Source organism: Cynoglossus semilaevis, chromosome 20, assembly GCF_000523025.1.
Source record: "Cynoglossus semilaevis isolate Cse_v1.0 chromosome 20, Cse_v1.0, whole genome shotgun sequence".
NCBI lineage: Eukaryota > Metazoa > Chordata > Actinopteri > Pleuronectiformes > Cynoglossidae > Cynoglossus > Cynoglossus semilaevis.
In genome coordinates, this window is record NC_024326.1 from 14,894,130 (window position 1) to 14,910,514 (window position 16,385).

Below are 16,385 nucleotides of genomic sequence, written 5' to 3' on the forward strand. Positions count from 1 at the left end.
TGTGTGTGTGTGTGTGTGTGTGTGTGTGTGTCATTACCCATACTCCTCTATGGCCACTGATTTGACGTAGCTGTCGTTGCAGTACAGAACCACGTTGGTGATCTGATCCACTGAGGAGAAGAAACATTATTAAAGATTCAGCCTCTGACCCGTCAGCGCCCCCTGCTGATAACAAACCACTAAAGCAGAGCCTGCCTCTGTCGCCCCCACAAAAGTCTTAAAAAAAAAAAATAAATAAATTATTGAACAAAACGAGTAACGACATATTTTATAACCACAAAGTTCTAACTGTTCAAACTGGAGTTGGATCAGAACCAGAGTTCTTGATATTTTTAGATCTCGTCTGGGTTTGTTAAAATCTCTGATTTTCTCCATGGACTTTGGTCTGAACTAAAACGAGTCTGAAAGCTTTACAGGGTTTCAGCAGCAGGGGTCACTGTTGGATAAGTCAGTGATGTTTACCAGAGACAATGATGTTCTTCACGTTCTTGCTGGAACTGTTGGTGACACTGACGTGCACCGTGATTGGTTCTCCATGGTAGTAAACCTGAACATACGGTCGGAGAAGATGAACATCGTATCGTATCAAACATCGTCTTTAACAAAACAATACCTATATTTGGGCTAACACTTCAGTTAACACCGATGCTAACTGACGTCTGGACTCAGTAACAAACGTTTCTGACTTCTTCTGCCTTTAGGTGTCACTGTTTCTTTTCTTATTGTTCTTACAAACGGTGTGCTGCAGTAACAGCAGCGAGTACAGGAAGTGACATCACCTCTTTGTCCAGACTGGCTTTGACGTGCAGTGGTTTTTCTGACATGACGAAATCCTTCGTGGTTTCAACAGAGGGAGCCACTCCCTCGCTTTCAGGAGCAAACTGGACCTTTCTGATTGTGAGCGTCACGCTGCTCCTGGTGGACAAAACGCAGAAATGCACCATTGTTATTTTACTACCAAATATTTAGCAATCATTTCAACAAAACTGGAGCTAACTTCTAGGCTAACGTTTAGCTGTTTTGTTGGCTAACTTTGCTAGCTTTTGCCTTTCGTCTGTAACGGTTAGCGATCTTCTCATAGTTAAACAACTAAGTTGACCAACTTTCACTAATCCTAATTTACGAGGAACTCTTTGGTTTGTTTTTTTACAAGAACTCAGACCTTGAACTACAGTTCCAGACAACAACAGGAACAAGAAACAGTTCCAGGAACTACAGACTGTCCTGGTACTGTTGAGACTCTTTGGTTCCTGCCGTCTGTGACTCACCGCTTGTGGACTTTAGCGTCGGGGCTCTCAGCACTGAAGGCTCGGATTTCAAACTCCACGGCACATTGCTGCGGACAGACACGGAGCGAATCTTAGCATCGTCATCGGCCGCTCTACGTTCGTGTTACCACTGGTGTTTACCTTGTCGACGTCATGAGGTGCTGGCTGCATCGCCACTGAGCAAGGCAGATTGTCAGGAAACTGGAAAGAAAGAAACTTTGGTCTGAACTGAAATTGTTGTGATTGAAAGAGTTTTGTAGACAGAATGTAATATTTTTCCTAGAAATTAGCACAATACCACAAGGGGGCGACTCTTACCTCGAAAAAGAAAGGAAAAGCACACTCTCCTAGTTTCCGCAGCAGCTGGGCCTGGGTCCTGGAGTGGATTCCTCTGTCGCGGTCCTGTAGAGGGGGGTAAACCTGCCGCGTGGACACGTACAGCTCTCGACGGAATGCGATGCCTAGCACGTTAACATCGTCACGGCCGTACCGAAAGGTACAAGACAGGGTGACAAACACTAGAGGGCAGACAAACGAAAGGCCAAGGTGATAGCTACAGATGAACCTGAAGACGACGTTTAAACGAATCAAAAACAATAAAAAAAACACCAAAAAAAATCTTCAACAACTCATTGGTTCAAAAGCAGTTTAAAACATATAAAAGAACAAAGGAACAAAGGAAGACGAAACGTCAGGAGTCGAGAAAATATTTTCAATAAAGTGGCAACAAATCACAGAATATAGAATAGAATTTATAGAAGTTCTATATTTGATTGACAGGTTTTAAAAAGAAACTTTTATCACCTTTTCTACCCTGCAGAGCCCCAGGATCCACGAGGATGATGCCATCTAGTGGACAAAAGATGACAAAAAGCTTTTTTTACACAAATCCTAAAATCTTGAATTTAAAGAATCTAAAAATCTAAATCAGAGATTTTAGTTCAGACACAGTCGGAGTTGATCCATCGTCAACTTCACTGTTTGAACTCTTTTGCTCAGATTGAATGCAGGTACACATCCTGGCCACAGGGGGCAGCAGTGGACCAGCAGCAGTGTTTCTTAGCGTGTTATTATTTTACTATCTTTGAAATTCAGAACAGAACTCACCCACAGGTTCCACCGAGTCCACACGGTCCACAAAGTCTCGCTTCCCCATGTACACCGCCACCTGTTGGCAGAGAAGGGTAGCTGTGACCACTGAAGCTCGGTAACAAACGGTACCATCAAACACACCAGGTCCCACTCACCGACTTGTCCTTGCAGATCTTTTTGAAAACAACGTTTTTTGGGCTCATGTTGTTACTGACCAGCAGGAGGCGCAGCCTGGAACGACGACTAAAACGAAGTGAAACTTTTTAAAGTTTAGTACGAAAATGAAAAAAACCTTTGTTTTTCTAACTTTTGGTGATCTTCCGAGCTAATTGTTGTCCGTCGTCGGAGGCTAATTTGAGCCTGTTAGAGCTGCAGGTGAAGATGAAGATGAAGATGAAGATCTGCTCAGACTGAGGATCTGCAGATCATCTTCACCACCTGTCGCCGCCCCCTCAACTTCAGGAGCCAATCAGGAGGCTCCGCTGCAGTGACAGACAGGAGGAGGATTTCTGAGAGGATTGACCGCTGTCATACCACAGTCGTGCCAGTGGGGGGGGGGGGGGGGGGGGGTAAAGACGTACCAATGACAAACAACAGGCTGCGTCTGATTGGTCAACGGTCTGTCCCCAGAAAAAGAAGACACCTGTGTGTGTGTGTGTGTGTGTGTGTGTGTGTGTGTGTGTGTGTGCTGCAGCTTTAATCCTCTCCTCTCTCTGTCAGCAGGTTCACAGCATTAGTCATCGTTAACACACACACAGTTTAGTGTGTAGTACTGTAGTACTGCAGTACTGCAGTACTGCGTGTACCGTGAATGAAAACGCTGTCGTCAGTTTCAGTTTAACAAACTTTAATCAGGAAACATAAAAAGATGAAAAACTTTTTCTCAAGTTTTGACTCAAGTTTTAATTCTAAAAAAACGATGAAAGAAAATCCTAGACATTTATGACCACACGGGGGCAGCAGAGTTTAGCACTAGGATTATGTGTGTGTGTGTGTGTGTTCCTCAGACGTAGGCCCGTGATGATTCCGGCTCAGACCTGGTGATGGCAGTATAAACCTTCTTTGGTTGGTTTCCATACAAGGCCCTGAAAAAAACACACAAAGAGTTCAACACACACACACACACACACACACACAGGTGTGCGATGATGGAGTGTGTGAACACTCACTCGCTCTTCTTCTTTTGTCCTGAGGCGGCGCTGCAGGCGGTGCAGAGTAAAGCCCCGCCCAGGATGGACAGACTTGCCCCGCCCCATCCCAGGAACAGACCGGTGCCCAGCTCAAACCTGTGAAGACACGCACGTCCAGTACCAGCGTGAGACCACCAGGGGGAGACACACACACACACATAACTGAGAGACACAGGAAACCACACCCACACACACACAACTGAGAGACACAGGAAACCACACAGTGGACTCACTTGAGGCCCACGTAGAAGGGGTTGTTGAAGTCCTGCACCACCCTGTAGGCGTACCAGGAACAGGCCGTCAGACAGAGCAGACCTGCAGGGGGCAGCACAGAGCACAACGTCAGTACACACGTGAACCTGGTCCAAAACAGCAAAGAGCCAGAGGAGCGGTCCACTGACCAGACAGGATGTTCAGGACTCCTCCAGTCACCGCCATCCGGGCCTTGGTCTGGTCCGTGGTCGACCCGATCCTGATGCACTTGACGCCGAGCAGAGACACGACCATAGCCCCGAGACCCAGCAGCAGAGCCATGATCATCAGGGCTCGACAGGCCTGGACGTGGACTGGACACAGAGACAGAGGTCAGCGGGGTCACAGGACGGGAAGACGTCGTCCCGTCAGTCTTTACTCAGAAATGAACACAAACTCCTTTCCAGTAGAGCCGATGGGTTAAAGGCTAGCGGTTAGCCGAGAAACAGCTAAGTGAACGCTGCGATGAACAAGTGTAGTTTCTGTTCAAAGATAAATGTTAGCTAACATTACAATCAACAAGTTAGCTAAGAACTTAACGACTGAAAACGAGCTAATCCCTACTCCAAGGTTAGCCTCATGAGAAGTACAGGCCAGCGTTTTCAGAAGCGTTAAGAAGTCTGCTAAATGTTAGCCAAACAACTAGCTCAGCAACCTACTAGAAGCTAACCAAGGATAAACAGGACTAAAATAAACATAACAGCTAAGATTAAACGTAAAAGTAACAACGATAACGACTGTTAATGTATGTGAACAAGTACATGTGGACGAATGTGGAAAAATGAGGCTAACAGTACGAGGCTAACAGTACGAGGCTAACAGTACGAGGCTAACACTACGAGGCTAACAGTACGAGGCTAACACTACGAGGCTAACAGTACGAGGCTAACACTACGAGGCTAACAGTACGAGGCTAACACTACGAGGCTAACAGTACGAGGCTAACAGTACGAGGCTAACACTACGAGGCTAACAGTACGAGGCTAACACTACGAGGCTAACAGTACGAGGCTAACAGTACGAGGCTAACAGTACGAGGCTAACAGTACGAGGCTAACACTACGAGGCTAACAGTACGAGGCTAACAGTACGAGGCTAACAGTACGAGGCTAACAGTACGAGGCTAACACTACGAGGCTAACAGTACGAGGCTAACACTACGAGGCTAACAGTACGAGGCTAACAGTACGAGGCTAACAGTACGAGGCTAACACTACGAGGCTAACAGTACGAGGCTAACACTACGAGGCTAACAGTACGAGGCTAACAGTACACCAGAGAAATGCAGATATGAATTTAGAATAACTGGAAGTGTTAGCTAAGAGTCAAACACGTTGTCTAATCAAACTTCCTGTGGACCACGGGAACACTACGGTAGAAGTGGACCTGGTCCTGGTCCAGGTCCTGGTCCAGGTCCTGGTCCTGGTCTTACCTGGAAGACCCAGCAGAGTCTCAAAGTCCCGACACTCTGCGATTCCCGCGCTGTTTTCGGCGCAGGAGTGCCAGAGGTTTTCAAACTGCCTCTGGGAGATGATGACGCTGCCGGTCACGGCGGAGATCTTCCAGTAGTCGTTGGCCAGCGCCACTCCGGTCACCAGCCAGCCCACGATTCCCATGAGCAGCCCGGTGGCCTGAACTATGGTGGACATGATGGACCAGAACCTGAAGACTAAAGACACGAGCAGAGGAGAGTCTGAACTGAGGACAAAGGATCTGAAGCCAGGTCTCTGAGCAGGACTTTAGACCCTGACCTGGACCATAAACCCCAGCAGCCCCTCCCTCTCCTCCTTCGCCCACACCTGATACGGTGACACACCTCTGTTTACCCAGAATCCTTCTCACGAGTCTGTCCGTGTGTCCAGGACGGACGGCCAACACTTCCTGCTTCGTCCTCGGTCCACTGTTTGACTTCTGTTTACTGTCCTCTGCACCAGATGTCCCCAAGCCCCGGGTTGTGGACCAGTAGCAGGGCCAGGCACATTTGTTACTTTGGAGGAAAACAGAAAAAAAAACAAAAACCCCGATGTTATTAGAGCTGGACTGTCTTAAGTCTTTGTACAGCTTTCAGTAAAAACATAAAAGACTTCTCACCTCGGCCTCCGGGGGCACCCCGCCTCAACAAATCCACCCCATAATAACTTCATCATGAGCACTCGTGTTGCCATGACAACGTCAGGACTGAAGACTTCCTACCAAAATACTGTGTGACATGTGATCGGTGACCTCTGCCCTCCGTGGTCGTGGTGTCCACACAGACAGAGAACTTCCTGTTAGCAGTGAAACAGGAAGTTGTGTCAAAAGCTCAACTTTTAATTACAGTGAAACTGAGATAAAAAAAAAAACTTTACTGCAGTGACGCATCGTCGCCTCCACCATCAGCCACATTATTAGCATTAGCTTAGCACGACCTAGATCAAGGAACTAGTTAGAATTAGGCTCAACATGACCTGGAGCACAGCAGTTAGCTGATAATGACCCCCCCACCAAACCTCATGGAGAAAATCAGAGATTTTAGTTCAGACCAAAGTCAGTGATTTTCTCAGCAGTTGTTGATCCACTGCTGCCTCAGTCACTGAGTTCTAATGTGTTCTTTTCTGACGGAACTGTTTGAAATCCTTTGCTCATATCGACAGAAACTGACGACAGGGGGCAGCAGTGGAGCAGCAGCTCTAAATCAATCATTCACAGTTTCAGTAAAAAGTTACTTCCAATTATTGACTGAGATCCTGTTCTGTTGTGGTTTGTCGGAGTTGTTTCACTGCAGACTCTGTGTTTAATCCTTGGTCTGTGATTATTATATAAAAAAACACTTGTGTTTTTACTGATCTGTTCCGTTAAGTTCAGCTTGGTTCAGAAGAGGAGTGAGAGAGAGAGGAGTGAGAGAGAGAGGAGTGAGAGAGAGAGGAACAGAGGAACAGAGGAACAGACTTTGGAGCTGATGATGTGCAAACATTAACTGTCACCGGTTATAAAACCATAAACACACACACACACAGACACACACACACACACAGACACACACACACAGACACACACACACACAGTCATAAACCCCCCTGTGTTTAAAACGACGTCAGTCTGATCACAGAGATCGATGTCCCTTCGTGTCATTTTACTCCTTTAAACTCGGTGTTTCCGGTAAATTCCCGCCCCGTGAACGACCGTAGTTTAAATAAATATAAATATTTATTTAAATTTATATATATATATTGGAACAATTGTCGAAGAAGTTCCTCAAACATTTGAAGCAACATTTCAAACGTCATTACCTTCACCTGCTCCTCTCCAGCTCAAAGCGGCACTTCCGGTGGTGACACTTCTTCCACCGGCTGACACCTGGTGGCCGCTCATTGTAATGACACGGTTGAATAGATCAAACAAATTAACGTGGATTTTTCTTCTGGTATAAAAAACGGATTTTATTCACATACAAAGAATAAATAGATATTTATTTTAAACCTTAAACTTTAAATTTAACTTTGTGTTTTTAACCCCCCCCCACCTCAGGTCTACATGAAGGGCCCGGGGCTGTTGGTGGCGGTGAGGGCGGCCGGCTCGGGGATGTTAGTGGCGTGCATGTCTCTGGTCATGTTGGACTTCTCTCTGAGCTTGGCCTGGAGCAGCGTGTGCTGGACCACGCCCGTCCTCACGTCCATCTGGACCAACTCCTGCTTCAGCTTCGTCAGACTCTGCTTGATCCTCACCACCGGAGCTGGACACACACACACACACACACACACACAGAGGGGGTCAGCGTCCCCGCCCGCCAACCTGACCTGACTACAGTGCAGTGACCTCTGACCTCCGTCTGACATGCTGCTCCCTTTCTCCTCCATCTCCTGCTTCACCTTCTCCAGCTCCTCACTGACCTGAAACACAGACCCAGGATCAGTTCACGTGGACCGGGCTCACACTGGTCCACACTGGTCCACACTGGTCCCTACAGGCCTGGCCGACACCCGTGGTGCCTTCACTGACCTCGGCCAACACTCTGGTTCTCTCAGTTACTCCTCCACTGGCCTGGTGGTAACACTCCTTCACCTGCAGGAGAAAACAAGGTGGTCAGAGATGAAGAGGTCTACATGTCAAAAGCCCCCCCCCGTGACCCCCGCCCTGACACCTGGCTGAGTTTGGCCTGAGCTCCACGGTACTCCTGGATCAGCTGCTCCAGCTGGTTGTTGATGTACTTCTCTCTGCTGCCCACCTTCTCCAGACTCTTACTGATGTCCTCCTGCAGTTTGTCCAGGAGGCCCTGAGGAGGAGCACAGAGAGGAGGAGCACAGAGAGGAGGAGCACAGAGAGGAGCTCAGAGAGGAGGAGCTCAGAGAGGAGGAGCACAGAGAGGAGGAGCACAGAGAGGAGCACAGAGAGGAGGAGCTCAGAGAGGAGGAGCTCAGAGAGGAGGAGCACAGAGAGGAGGAGCACAGAGAGGAGGAGCACAGAGAGGAGGAGCACAGAGAGGAGGAGCACAGAGAGGAGCACAGAGAGGAGGAGCTCAGAGAGGAGCTCAGAGAGGAGCTCAGAGAGGAGGAGCACAGAGAGGAGCACAGAGAGGAGGAGCTCAGAGAGGAGCTCAGAGAGGAGGAGCTCAGAGAGGAGGAGCTCAGAGAGGAGCTCAGAGAGGAGCACAGGGAGGAGGAGCACAGGGAGGAGAACATAGAACCAGACAGTTCTACAACAAGGAGCTCAGAGCTGAGCTGGAACAGGTGACAGTGATGGTCTGACCTCACTGACCTCTGACCTCCGTGACCTCACCTTGGCCTCTCTCAGTGAAGACCTGATCCCCTCTCTGTGCTGGTGCATCTGGTCCACATGGATCCTCCAGTCCTGCAGACCCACATCAACATGGCCGTTCAGCTCTGCCTTCACAATAAAAGCACAAACCCAGGACCGGACCTGGACCAGGACCAGGACCTGGACCAGGACCTGGACCCTGCAGCAGACGGTACCTTGTTGTCCATCCTGACAGTGACCTTCAGCTGAGGCAGGACTCGCTCCACCTCCAGGTTCCACTCTCCAGAGTCCACCGTGGCCTCCAGGATGTCCTCAGGTCTGGACGAGGGTTCCACGTCCTGTAAGAGAACGTGACGTCAGTGGCCACTGCAGACGGAGCAGGAGGTGGAGCTGGACTCCACTTACAACTCCACTGGTGCGTAACTTCAGAGACTCCAGGTCCATCACGTTCTCCTCCTCCTCCTCCTCCTCAGGCTCCTCCTGAAACAGTCACAGGAACTAGATAACAATACGCATCAGGAGGGAATCAAATCAAGAACTGATCAATGACTGAGGAGAGACTTCAGAGACGTTGATGTTTTCTGTTCAGAGTTATTTCATTAGCTTCATGCTAACTGGACCGTACCATCATCTCCTCTTCCACTTTGCTGAGTGTGAGCTCGGCGTCGTCCTCCAGAACCGACTCTTCCTCTGTGGTTTCAGCCGGGTAGACCGGCCTGAAAAAAAACAAAGAGAAGCACAGGTGCATTGTGGTCCGCTGGGTCAGAAACAGAGTCATGAAGACCAGCCAGGCTGAGGGGGGAATAAGGTCAACATGGGACTGGGCTCCACCTGTTGACCAGTCAGCAGAATTACACCTCATCTGGGTTTATGGTTTCATTTGATTTATCTCATCCAGGGTTTGATGTAATGACAACAATTTCTGATTCAGTAAATACGAGTACGTAATGGAGTAATGGAGTAATGGAGTAATGGAGTAATGGAGCTGGTTATAAAGGGCTGAGAATCTGCATTACCTTTTGAAACTGAAGCCACGCCTCCTCACAGCTTCCTCTGCCAGACGATCCAGAACCAGGCACACGAACTCACCTGAGCCAGATTTAAGTTTGGAGGGAGGGAACTCTACCTATGGAGCCTGTGACACAGACAGACAGACAGACAGAAAGACAGACAGAGACAGAGAGACAGAAAGACAGAAAGACAGACAGAGAGACAGACTCACGTTATCAGGAAACAGATTTTCTCTATAAACTTTGGTCTGAACTAAAATCTCTGATTTTCTCCATGGACTCTGGTCTGAACTAAAATCTCTGATTTTCTCCACGAGGTTTGGTCTGAACTAAAATCTCTGATTTTCTCCATGGACTCTGGTCTGAACTAAAATCTCTGATTTTCTCCATGAGGTTTGGTCTGAACTAAAATCTCTGATTTTCTCCATGGACTCTGGTCTGAACTAAAATCTCTGATTTTCTCCATGAGGTTTGGTCTGAACTAAAATCTCTGATTTTCTCCATGGACTCTGGTCTGAACTAAAATCTCTGATTTTCTCCATGGACTTTGGTCTGAACTAAAATCTCTGATTTTCTCCATGGACTCTGGTCTGAACTAAAATCTCTGATTTTCTCCATGGACTCTGGTCTGAACTAAAATCTCTGATTTTCTCCATGGACTCTGGTCTGAACTAAAATCTCTGATTTTCTCCATGGACTCTGGTTCACTTGGTCACTTACAAAAGCTCTCAGCTCTGACAGGATGTTGGACACGGTGGCGTTGGGTTCGTCGTACTCCTGCGGCTCGGTGAACGGCCGACCTGCTGCGTTGATGAGCCAGGCTGCGATGATGGTAAACATGTAGAACTGTTCACCGGGGTTGGAGCCCAGATATGGACTGGAGACAAAATAATGTCTGGTGAAGGAAGAAGAAAAAGATGGAGGTGAGGACAGAGGAACTGGATTCCTCCATGGGTTTTTTTTCGTTTCATGTTTGTGACGTGAACTGTCACAGCAGGAAAAAAAAACATGTTAAAATGTTAATAAATGAATTTCACAAGGATGTTGTTAATGGACTTTAACACTGACTTTAACGTCCCTTCAGGTTCAGACTGGTCACAGATGTAGACCGACTGAGGTCTGTAAAGACCGACAGACTCACCTGGACAGGCTCTTCATGTTGTGTTTGCTCAGAACTTCCTCCTCGTAGTTCAACACCTTCAGTTTCTCCAGTAAACCCTCCATCAACACGAACACCTGCTGAGCGGCTCCCGGCCCGCGGTCATCGTCCTCCAGGCGGCGCCCATCATCCGCCATCACCATCAGATAAAACAAGAGAAAACCTCGGTGTCTCGGCGTTAGCTCCTGGTAGCTTTGTTTAGCTTCTCGACCCGTTGTCAGGCAACCGACCGCTAACAGCTACAGCTAACTGTTTGAGAGGTTGACAAACTGCCTGATAAGAGTGGTTTGAATGTCATCATCGTGTTATTAAATGATTGGTCTTTGTTTTTTTGTTTTTTTTCATTCATTAACTACACACCGTTAGGGTTCACAGCGGACAACAATGAAAGAATGAAAGTCTTTACAGAGAGGCTGTTAGCAAACACGTTAGCACTGCTATAACTCCTACTTCCTTTAAGCCTTACCAAAATAAGAGCGCCTCGTTCTTTTCATCCCTACGGAAGCCCACTTGGCTCAAGCCCAACGCAGGTTTGTCGTACTTCCGGGTTTGTTGCTGGAGACCGTTACACGCAACATTGACCCGTGGATGAACATGTTCAGCTAATTATCAAAGAATTAGCTGCTTTCACAACACGTAGGAAGCACTGATGCTAACGTTGCTCTTAGCTGAGCTAAACACAGTGGGATGTTCTTTTATAACACGATCACATGAATGGAAATGGAAAAGAATACTATCAACACAAACAGTATTTTAGGTTGTTTAAAATGTTTCAAAGACACATTCAATGACCAATGACAATCATTGGTTATTATTAATGTTATGATTGTTGTTGTCACAGACAGACAAGTCTTAGAAACACACAGCATGTCCAGGTGATGATCTAAAACATCTGAACCACCGGCTGCGCTGGTTTTAGGAAACTTTATTTGTACAAAAACAGACCAAAACGTCTTCATTCAGCTGATGAAAAGTGAAAGACAAACAACAAAACGAATAAACTTTGAAATGTCTACGTTTATGATCATAGTATTTCAGTCAAACACTGAGGCTAACCACAGCGCACCCTGGAGGTGAGTTTCCACTCCATTTTAGGATGGCAAGAACTTTGATAACCTTTTGTCCAGTTAGCATGCGCTTGAAAATATGCTAACAACTGTAGCAGTAGTTTGATTTCAATTTTTAAAACGTTAGCTTGCTTTACCGAATTCGTCAGTTAGCAAGTTAGCAACGCCGCTCAGATCAGCCCCGACACGATTCTCAGTTTTCTTATTTATATTATATTTTTCAGCAGCAACACAAAACAAAACACAAATACAGGAAGTCGTCAACGCAGGACAGATGTCAGAATAAGAGTCTCTCCTGACGTCAGAATATAAGATTGTTTTATAACTCACACACAACTACATTCATCATTTAGCGCTGCTAACTATGCTAATCTATGCTAATTAAAGGAAGCAGAAAAACTCAAGCAGCAAAAAATGTTAAAAAACAAACTTTTATTTTCTACGAAGCAGCAGTGCAAATAAAGGGTTAGGCTAACAGCAGGGCTACTTTCAGCTAAATTTTCTTTAACGCCTCATTAGCAGACCAGGTGACCTGTGAAGAAAATCGTACGTTAACTGTGTGTGTTTTTGTTTTTGTTCAGAAACCGGTCTGATGTTCGACTCCTCAGAGTCCAGCTGAGGCTCCGCCCCCTCATTTCATCTCATCATAGCCGTGGTCACCGGGCGTCTGTTTTTCAGTTCCTCATAACAAACTGATTAACTAGATATATGTCATTAGCTATTGCTAACACTTAGCTGTCTACATACTGTACATCGAGCTCAAAATGGTGTTAATGTGTGGAGTGGACTGTTAGCATGTAGCTCCTGTTCAATAATCAGAAGCTAAAATGAACCTGAAGTTCTAAAGCCTTGACCTTTGACCTCTCAGACGGAGCGCTTCAGCCGTTTCTGTGGTGATGTCATGTGGTGATGTCATGTGGTGATGTCATGTGGTGATGTCATGTGGTGAAAATCACTTTTTTACTTAAACTTCTGTTTGTTCAGAGAAGGAAAGAGTTTGTCTTCCGTGTCCGATCGATCTGTTCACGGTCACCGTTACAGGAAGCTGTGGGTTCCAAACACTCCTCCACCAGAGTCTACGGAGAAAACCAGGGAGAGACCGCTGCCTCCGGTGGTCAGTTGTGACCTGAGTTGATCAGTGGATCAACGACTGCTGGTTTGACTGGTTTTCTCTGTGAGTTTTGGTGAAGGAGGAAAAATATTGTTAAAACTACAAGGTCTGTGGAAATCAGCTGTGTCACTAGGGGGCAGACTGGAGCCCAGACACTGTCGGTCCAACAGTGGCACCTGGTGAAGATGTGAAGGCCACCATCCCACAGCTGAATCACCAGACCAGAAGCTGTGTGTGTGTCTGTGCTGATTTGGACTGGACCTGTTTTTCATCCCGACGTGGACCTTCTTCACTTTTTGCGTTTTATTATTTTTGTTTAATTAGAAACAAACAAAACAAAGTTTCTCCGTCACTTTCTCTTTTCTTGACACATCCTCAAACGCCCTCTTTGTTCTGGACCAATCATGAACAAGTGTCACCTCCTCTCACCATCCTATCCTATCCTGGTGGCCCGGTTCTCCTCCTGGCCCACTTCGGTGTAGGCCACTCCCTGTGGTTCTTCGGCCTTTGCCTGGACCTGGATGTGAGGCTGGGCCTCGACCTGGGCCTCGACCTCGGCCTCGACCTCGGCGCCCTCCTGGCCCTCGGCCACAGCCCTCTCCTTCTTCAGCTTGATGCGGAACGTCTCCTTGTTGGGAGCCTTCTTGGCGATGTTCTCCTTCAGCCGCTCGCCGGCCTGCTGCATCCTCTCGCGGCGCTCTGGGGGCATGACCTTCTCGCCGAGGTTGTGGAACTTGTTGCTGATGTTGTCCTTGGTCTTGCTCATGTTCTCCTTGGAGAAGGTAGCCTTCAGCGTCTCCCCGCTCTTCACCATGGACTTCTTGAGGCGAGCGCCTCGTGAGGACTCGGTCTCCTCCACGCTCAAGTACTCCTCGTCGGAGGAGAGGTCGGCGGGGAGGTCGTAGGAGTCCGGCTCGATCTCCACCCCCTCCAGACCAACGCCTTTGGGAGACTTGGTCACAGCGACAGACGGGATCTCTGTCTCCCCCTACAGACACGGAGACAGGTTGTGTGGATTATAATTCATGACGTGAACCTTTAGCCTTTGACGACTGTTAGCTAGCTTGATTTCATTTCAGACTAAACCCTCAGTTCAGTTCAGTTCAGTTCGGTTCAGTTCAGTTCGGTTCAGTTCAGTTCAGTTCAGTTTGGTTCAGTTCAGTTCAGTTCAGCTCAGTTCAGTTCAGTTCGGTTCGGTTCGGTTCAGTTCAGTTCAGTTCAGTTCAGTTTGGTTCAGTTCAGTTCAGTTCAGTTTGGTTCAGTTCAGTTCAGTTCAGTTCAGTTTGGTTCAGTTCAGTTCAGTTCAGTCCAGTTCAGTTCAGTCCAGTTCAGTTCAGTTCAGTTCAGTTTAGTCCAGTTCAGTTCAGTTCAGTTCAGTTCGGCTCAGTTCAGTTCAGTTCAGTTCAGTTTGGTTCATCTCAGTTCAGTTCAGTTCAGTTCAGTTCCTGACTTTGTTTCTCCTCCTGCTCCTGAAGTGACGATGATGAAACTGATCTGCAGCTGCTCCCATGTTTCCTCCACCAGGACACGGAGAACCTGATATTCCTCTGAGATGTTGGCACTCGCCTTCGTAATATCAAGTTTTTACTATTTTTACGAAACAGAAAGTGAGACTGGTCCAGGCAGGAAGCTGCTGCCAGAGCCAACGACGGCGGTAACCGGAGTCGGCCGCTCCTCCGTCCGTCTCCAGTGTCCGTCCTGACCAAGTCCAGCTCCAGTTTTTACCGGTAAATGTGTGTTTTACAAATGTGGACCAAAGTCTGACCAATGAGCTGTCTTTATCTGTTCACGTTAGCTCGTGCCTCAACTGCTAACTCACCCACACCAAACCCCATAGAAAATATGAGTGATTTTAGCTCAGAGACTCAGAGGCTCCTGATCCACCGTTTCATCCATGAAGTTTTTTTTTTTGTTTTTTTTTAATGACTTCACTGTTAGAACTCCTTTATTCAGACTTAGCTAGACGTCCGCTAACTCAAAGCATTTATTCCTAGCCTTCTTCTCTGGTTTGATTACTGCCAACTACTGGTTGTATTTTATACTGGTGCCTATTTCTTTCTAGAGGACGTCCTGATCACAGCTAACAAGTTAACAAGTTACAACGAAGGTTCCTAGCCAGCTAGCATCTTTGATCTTTGAGCAAGACGGAACAGAATTAAAGGAAAAGTACGTAAAGAAAAAAGAAAACAAACGCAGTATCGTAGTAATCTCCTCTGGAAGTTTGTAGTACTGTTTATCTCTGACTCCACCTCAGTAAATAAAGAATATACTCAGTAGGGGGCAGTATTGACATCGATACATAAGTTTGACGTCAGGATTTATTCACGAACTGAGAGATAGAGTCTGTAGAAGTCGGGGATTAAGAGCAGCTGTACAGAGTCCCCCAAAGACCACTTCACGGTCCTGGAGCCGGGTCAGACCACAAGAGACAGAGAGAGAGAGAATGCTGTGCTCCCAGAATAGCTCTCTCTGCCACCGTACTGCAGCAGCTGCCGGTAGTTCATAACTCTGCAGTTATTTTCTGATGACTAGAGGCTCGTGTTAGCACGCTAACTGCTATGGCAACAGCAAAGACGAGCCTTGAACCGAGGCTGCTAACTCCCCCACACCAAACCCCATGGAGAAAAGCAGAGATTTTAGTTCAGACCAAACCCCATGGATAAAATCAGAGATTTTAGTTCAGACCAAACCCCATGGATAAAATCAGAGATTTTAGTTCAGACCAAACCCCATGGAGAAAATCAGAGATTTTAGTTCAGACCAAACCCCATGGATAAAATCAGAGATTTTAGTTCAGACCAAACCTCATTCCTCATCCATGTGTTATTTTGTGACTTAAAGCAGGAGGTTCTAAACTTTCGGTAAATTTATTAATTTAAGAGGAGGTTCTAAACTTTCGGTAAATTTAAGAAGTGTTTGACAGCAAGTACCACTCAGGCCTTGTGCTTTCCTTGAACTTGGCCTTGAACACTGACCTAAACTCCTACTCACCTGGTAGATGATGACCCTGAACTTGTTGCGGGTCAGCAGCTCGTCCTGCGTGGACTCCACCTTCTTCACCCGTACGTTTTGTTTCTCCACTCTGGTCCGGACCTCCTTCACGTTAGCGCTGACCTTCCGCGTCTTCTGAAGCAGTTTCTCCACCGTCCCACTGGTGTCACTGTGGTCCTTGGCCAGCTTCAGGACGTCGCCCTGGACGTTCTTGATGCTGTTCTCCAGCTCCAGCTGACGCTCCTCCATGCGCTGCTGCCCCGACTGGACGTTGTCGATGATTCCTGCCACCCGTTCCAGCAGGGACAGGATGGTGAGGGCGCTGATGGGGTTCCCGGCCTCATCCTCCACTCCAACGATTTCCAGCTTTTCCTGGACTCCAGCGTTACGATACTTCTGTTGATCCATCGCCAACGTGGTCTGGTTGGTTTTGAAACCTGTTCGTGGATGAGTTCTCAGAGGAAGTGGACCAGACCAGAGAGGGGAACTCCACCTAGACCCTGGTTTAAAA

At 47.3% G+C, this 16,385-nt stretch overlaps 4 protein-coding genes across 9 annotated transcripts in view; all 4 read right to left on the reverse strand.

Annotated features, from left to right (window-relative positions):
• saga (S-antigen; retina and pineal gland (arrestin) a) overlaps nt 1-2,859 on the reverse strand; it is a 5,591-nt gene extending 2,732 nt beyond the window's left edge. For all 4 annotated transcript variants that reach the window (XM_017042164.2, XM_025052560.1, XM_008335090.3 and 1 more), the window contains exons 1-9: nt 2,516-2,859; nt 2,376-2,436; nt 2,073-2,117; nt 1,587-1,786; nt 1,410-1,469; nt 1,269-1,336; nt 780-915; nt 463-547; nt 38-110 (exon numbers count right to left, since the gene is read on the reverse strand). In XM_017042164.2, coding sequence (XP_016897653.1) covers nt 38-110; nt 463-547; nt 780-915; nt 1,269-1,336; nt 1,410-1,469; nt 1,587-1,786; nt 2,073-2,117; nt 2,376-2,436; nt 2,516-2,563 — 776 coding nt within the window. In that variant the 5' untranslated portion in view covers nt 2,564-2,859. The remainder of the gene's footprint in view (nt 1-37; nt 111-462; nt 548-779; nt 916-1,268; nt 1,337-1,409; nt 1,470-1,586; nt 1,787-2,072; nt 2,118-2,375; nt 2,437-2,515) is intronic.
• Nucleotides 2,860-3,190: 331 nt separating this feature from the next.
• Nucleotides 3,191-7,443, reverse strand: cldn15la (claudin 15-like a). Of its 3 annotated transcripts, XM_025052555.1 has the most exons (11): nt 7,305-7,443; nt 7,072-7,202; nt 6,151-6,210; nt 6,013-6,069; nt 5,894-5,972; nt 5,602-5,789; nt 5,235-5,471; nt 3,952-4,116; nt 3,784-3,865; nt 3,530-3,646; nt 3,191-3,445 (listed from the first exon to the last, which is right to left on the reverse strand). In XM_025052555.1, exons 2-11 carry the CDS (start codon nt 7,151-7,153, stop codon nt 3,364-3,366), a joined length of 1,149 nt encoding a protein of 382 aa, XP_024908323.1. In that variant the 5' UTR covers nt 7,154-7,202; nt 7,305-7,443; the 3' UTR covers nt 3,191-3,363. The 3 variants fall into 3 exon arrangements, with proteins under 3 accessions (XP_024908323.1, XP_024908324.1, XP_024908325.1); XM_025052556.1 differs by lacking the exon at nt 6,151-6,210; XM_025052557.1 differs by lacking the exons at nt 5,894-5,972; nt 6,013-6,069; nt 6,151-6,210; nt 7,072-7,202; nt 7,305-7,443 and having other exon boundaries at nt 5,619-5,760.
• Nucleotides 7,305-11,194, reverse strand: ift57 (intraflagellar transport 57 homolog (Chlamydomonas)). The gene is given in 11 exon segments (XM_008335085.3): nt 7,305-7,514; nt 7,605-7,671; nt 7,781-7,843; nt 7,923-8,054; nt 8,558-8,629; nt 8,752-8,874; nt 8,942-9,016; nt 9,162-9,252; nt 9,553-9,671; nt 10,267-10,441; nt 10,688-11,194. Coding segments are annotated over 11 exon segments (1,281 nt in total). The 5' UTR covers nt 10,849-11,194; the 3' UTR covers nt 7,305-7,311.
• A 262-nt stretch (nt 11,195-11,456) lies between these two features.
• On the reverse strand, nt 11,457-16,385 carry cavin4a (caveolae associated protein 4a). The gene is made up of 2 exons (XM_008335084.2): nt 15,875-16,385; nt 11,457-13,871 (listed from the first exon to the last, which is right to left on the reverse strand). The coding sequence occupies exons 1-2, from the start codon at nt 16,280-16,282 to the stop codon at nt 13,317-13,319; spliced, it is 963 nt and encodes a 320-aa protein (XP_008333306.1). The 5' UTR covers nt 16,283-16,385; the 3' UTR covers nt 11,457-13,316.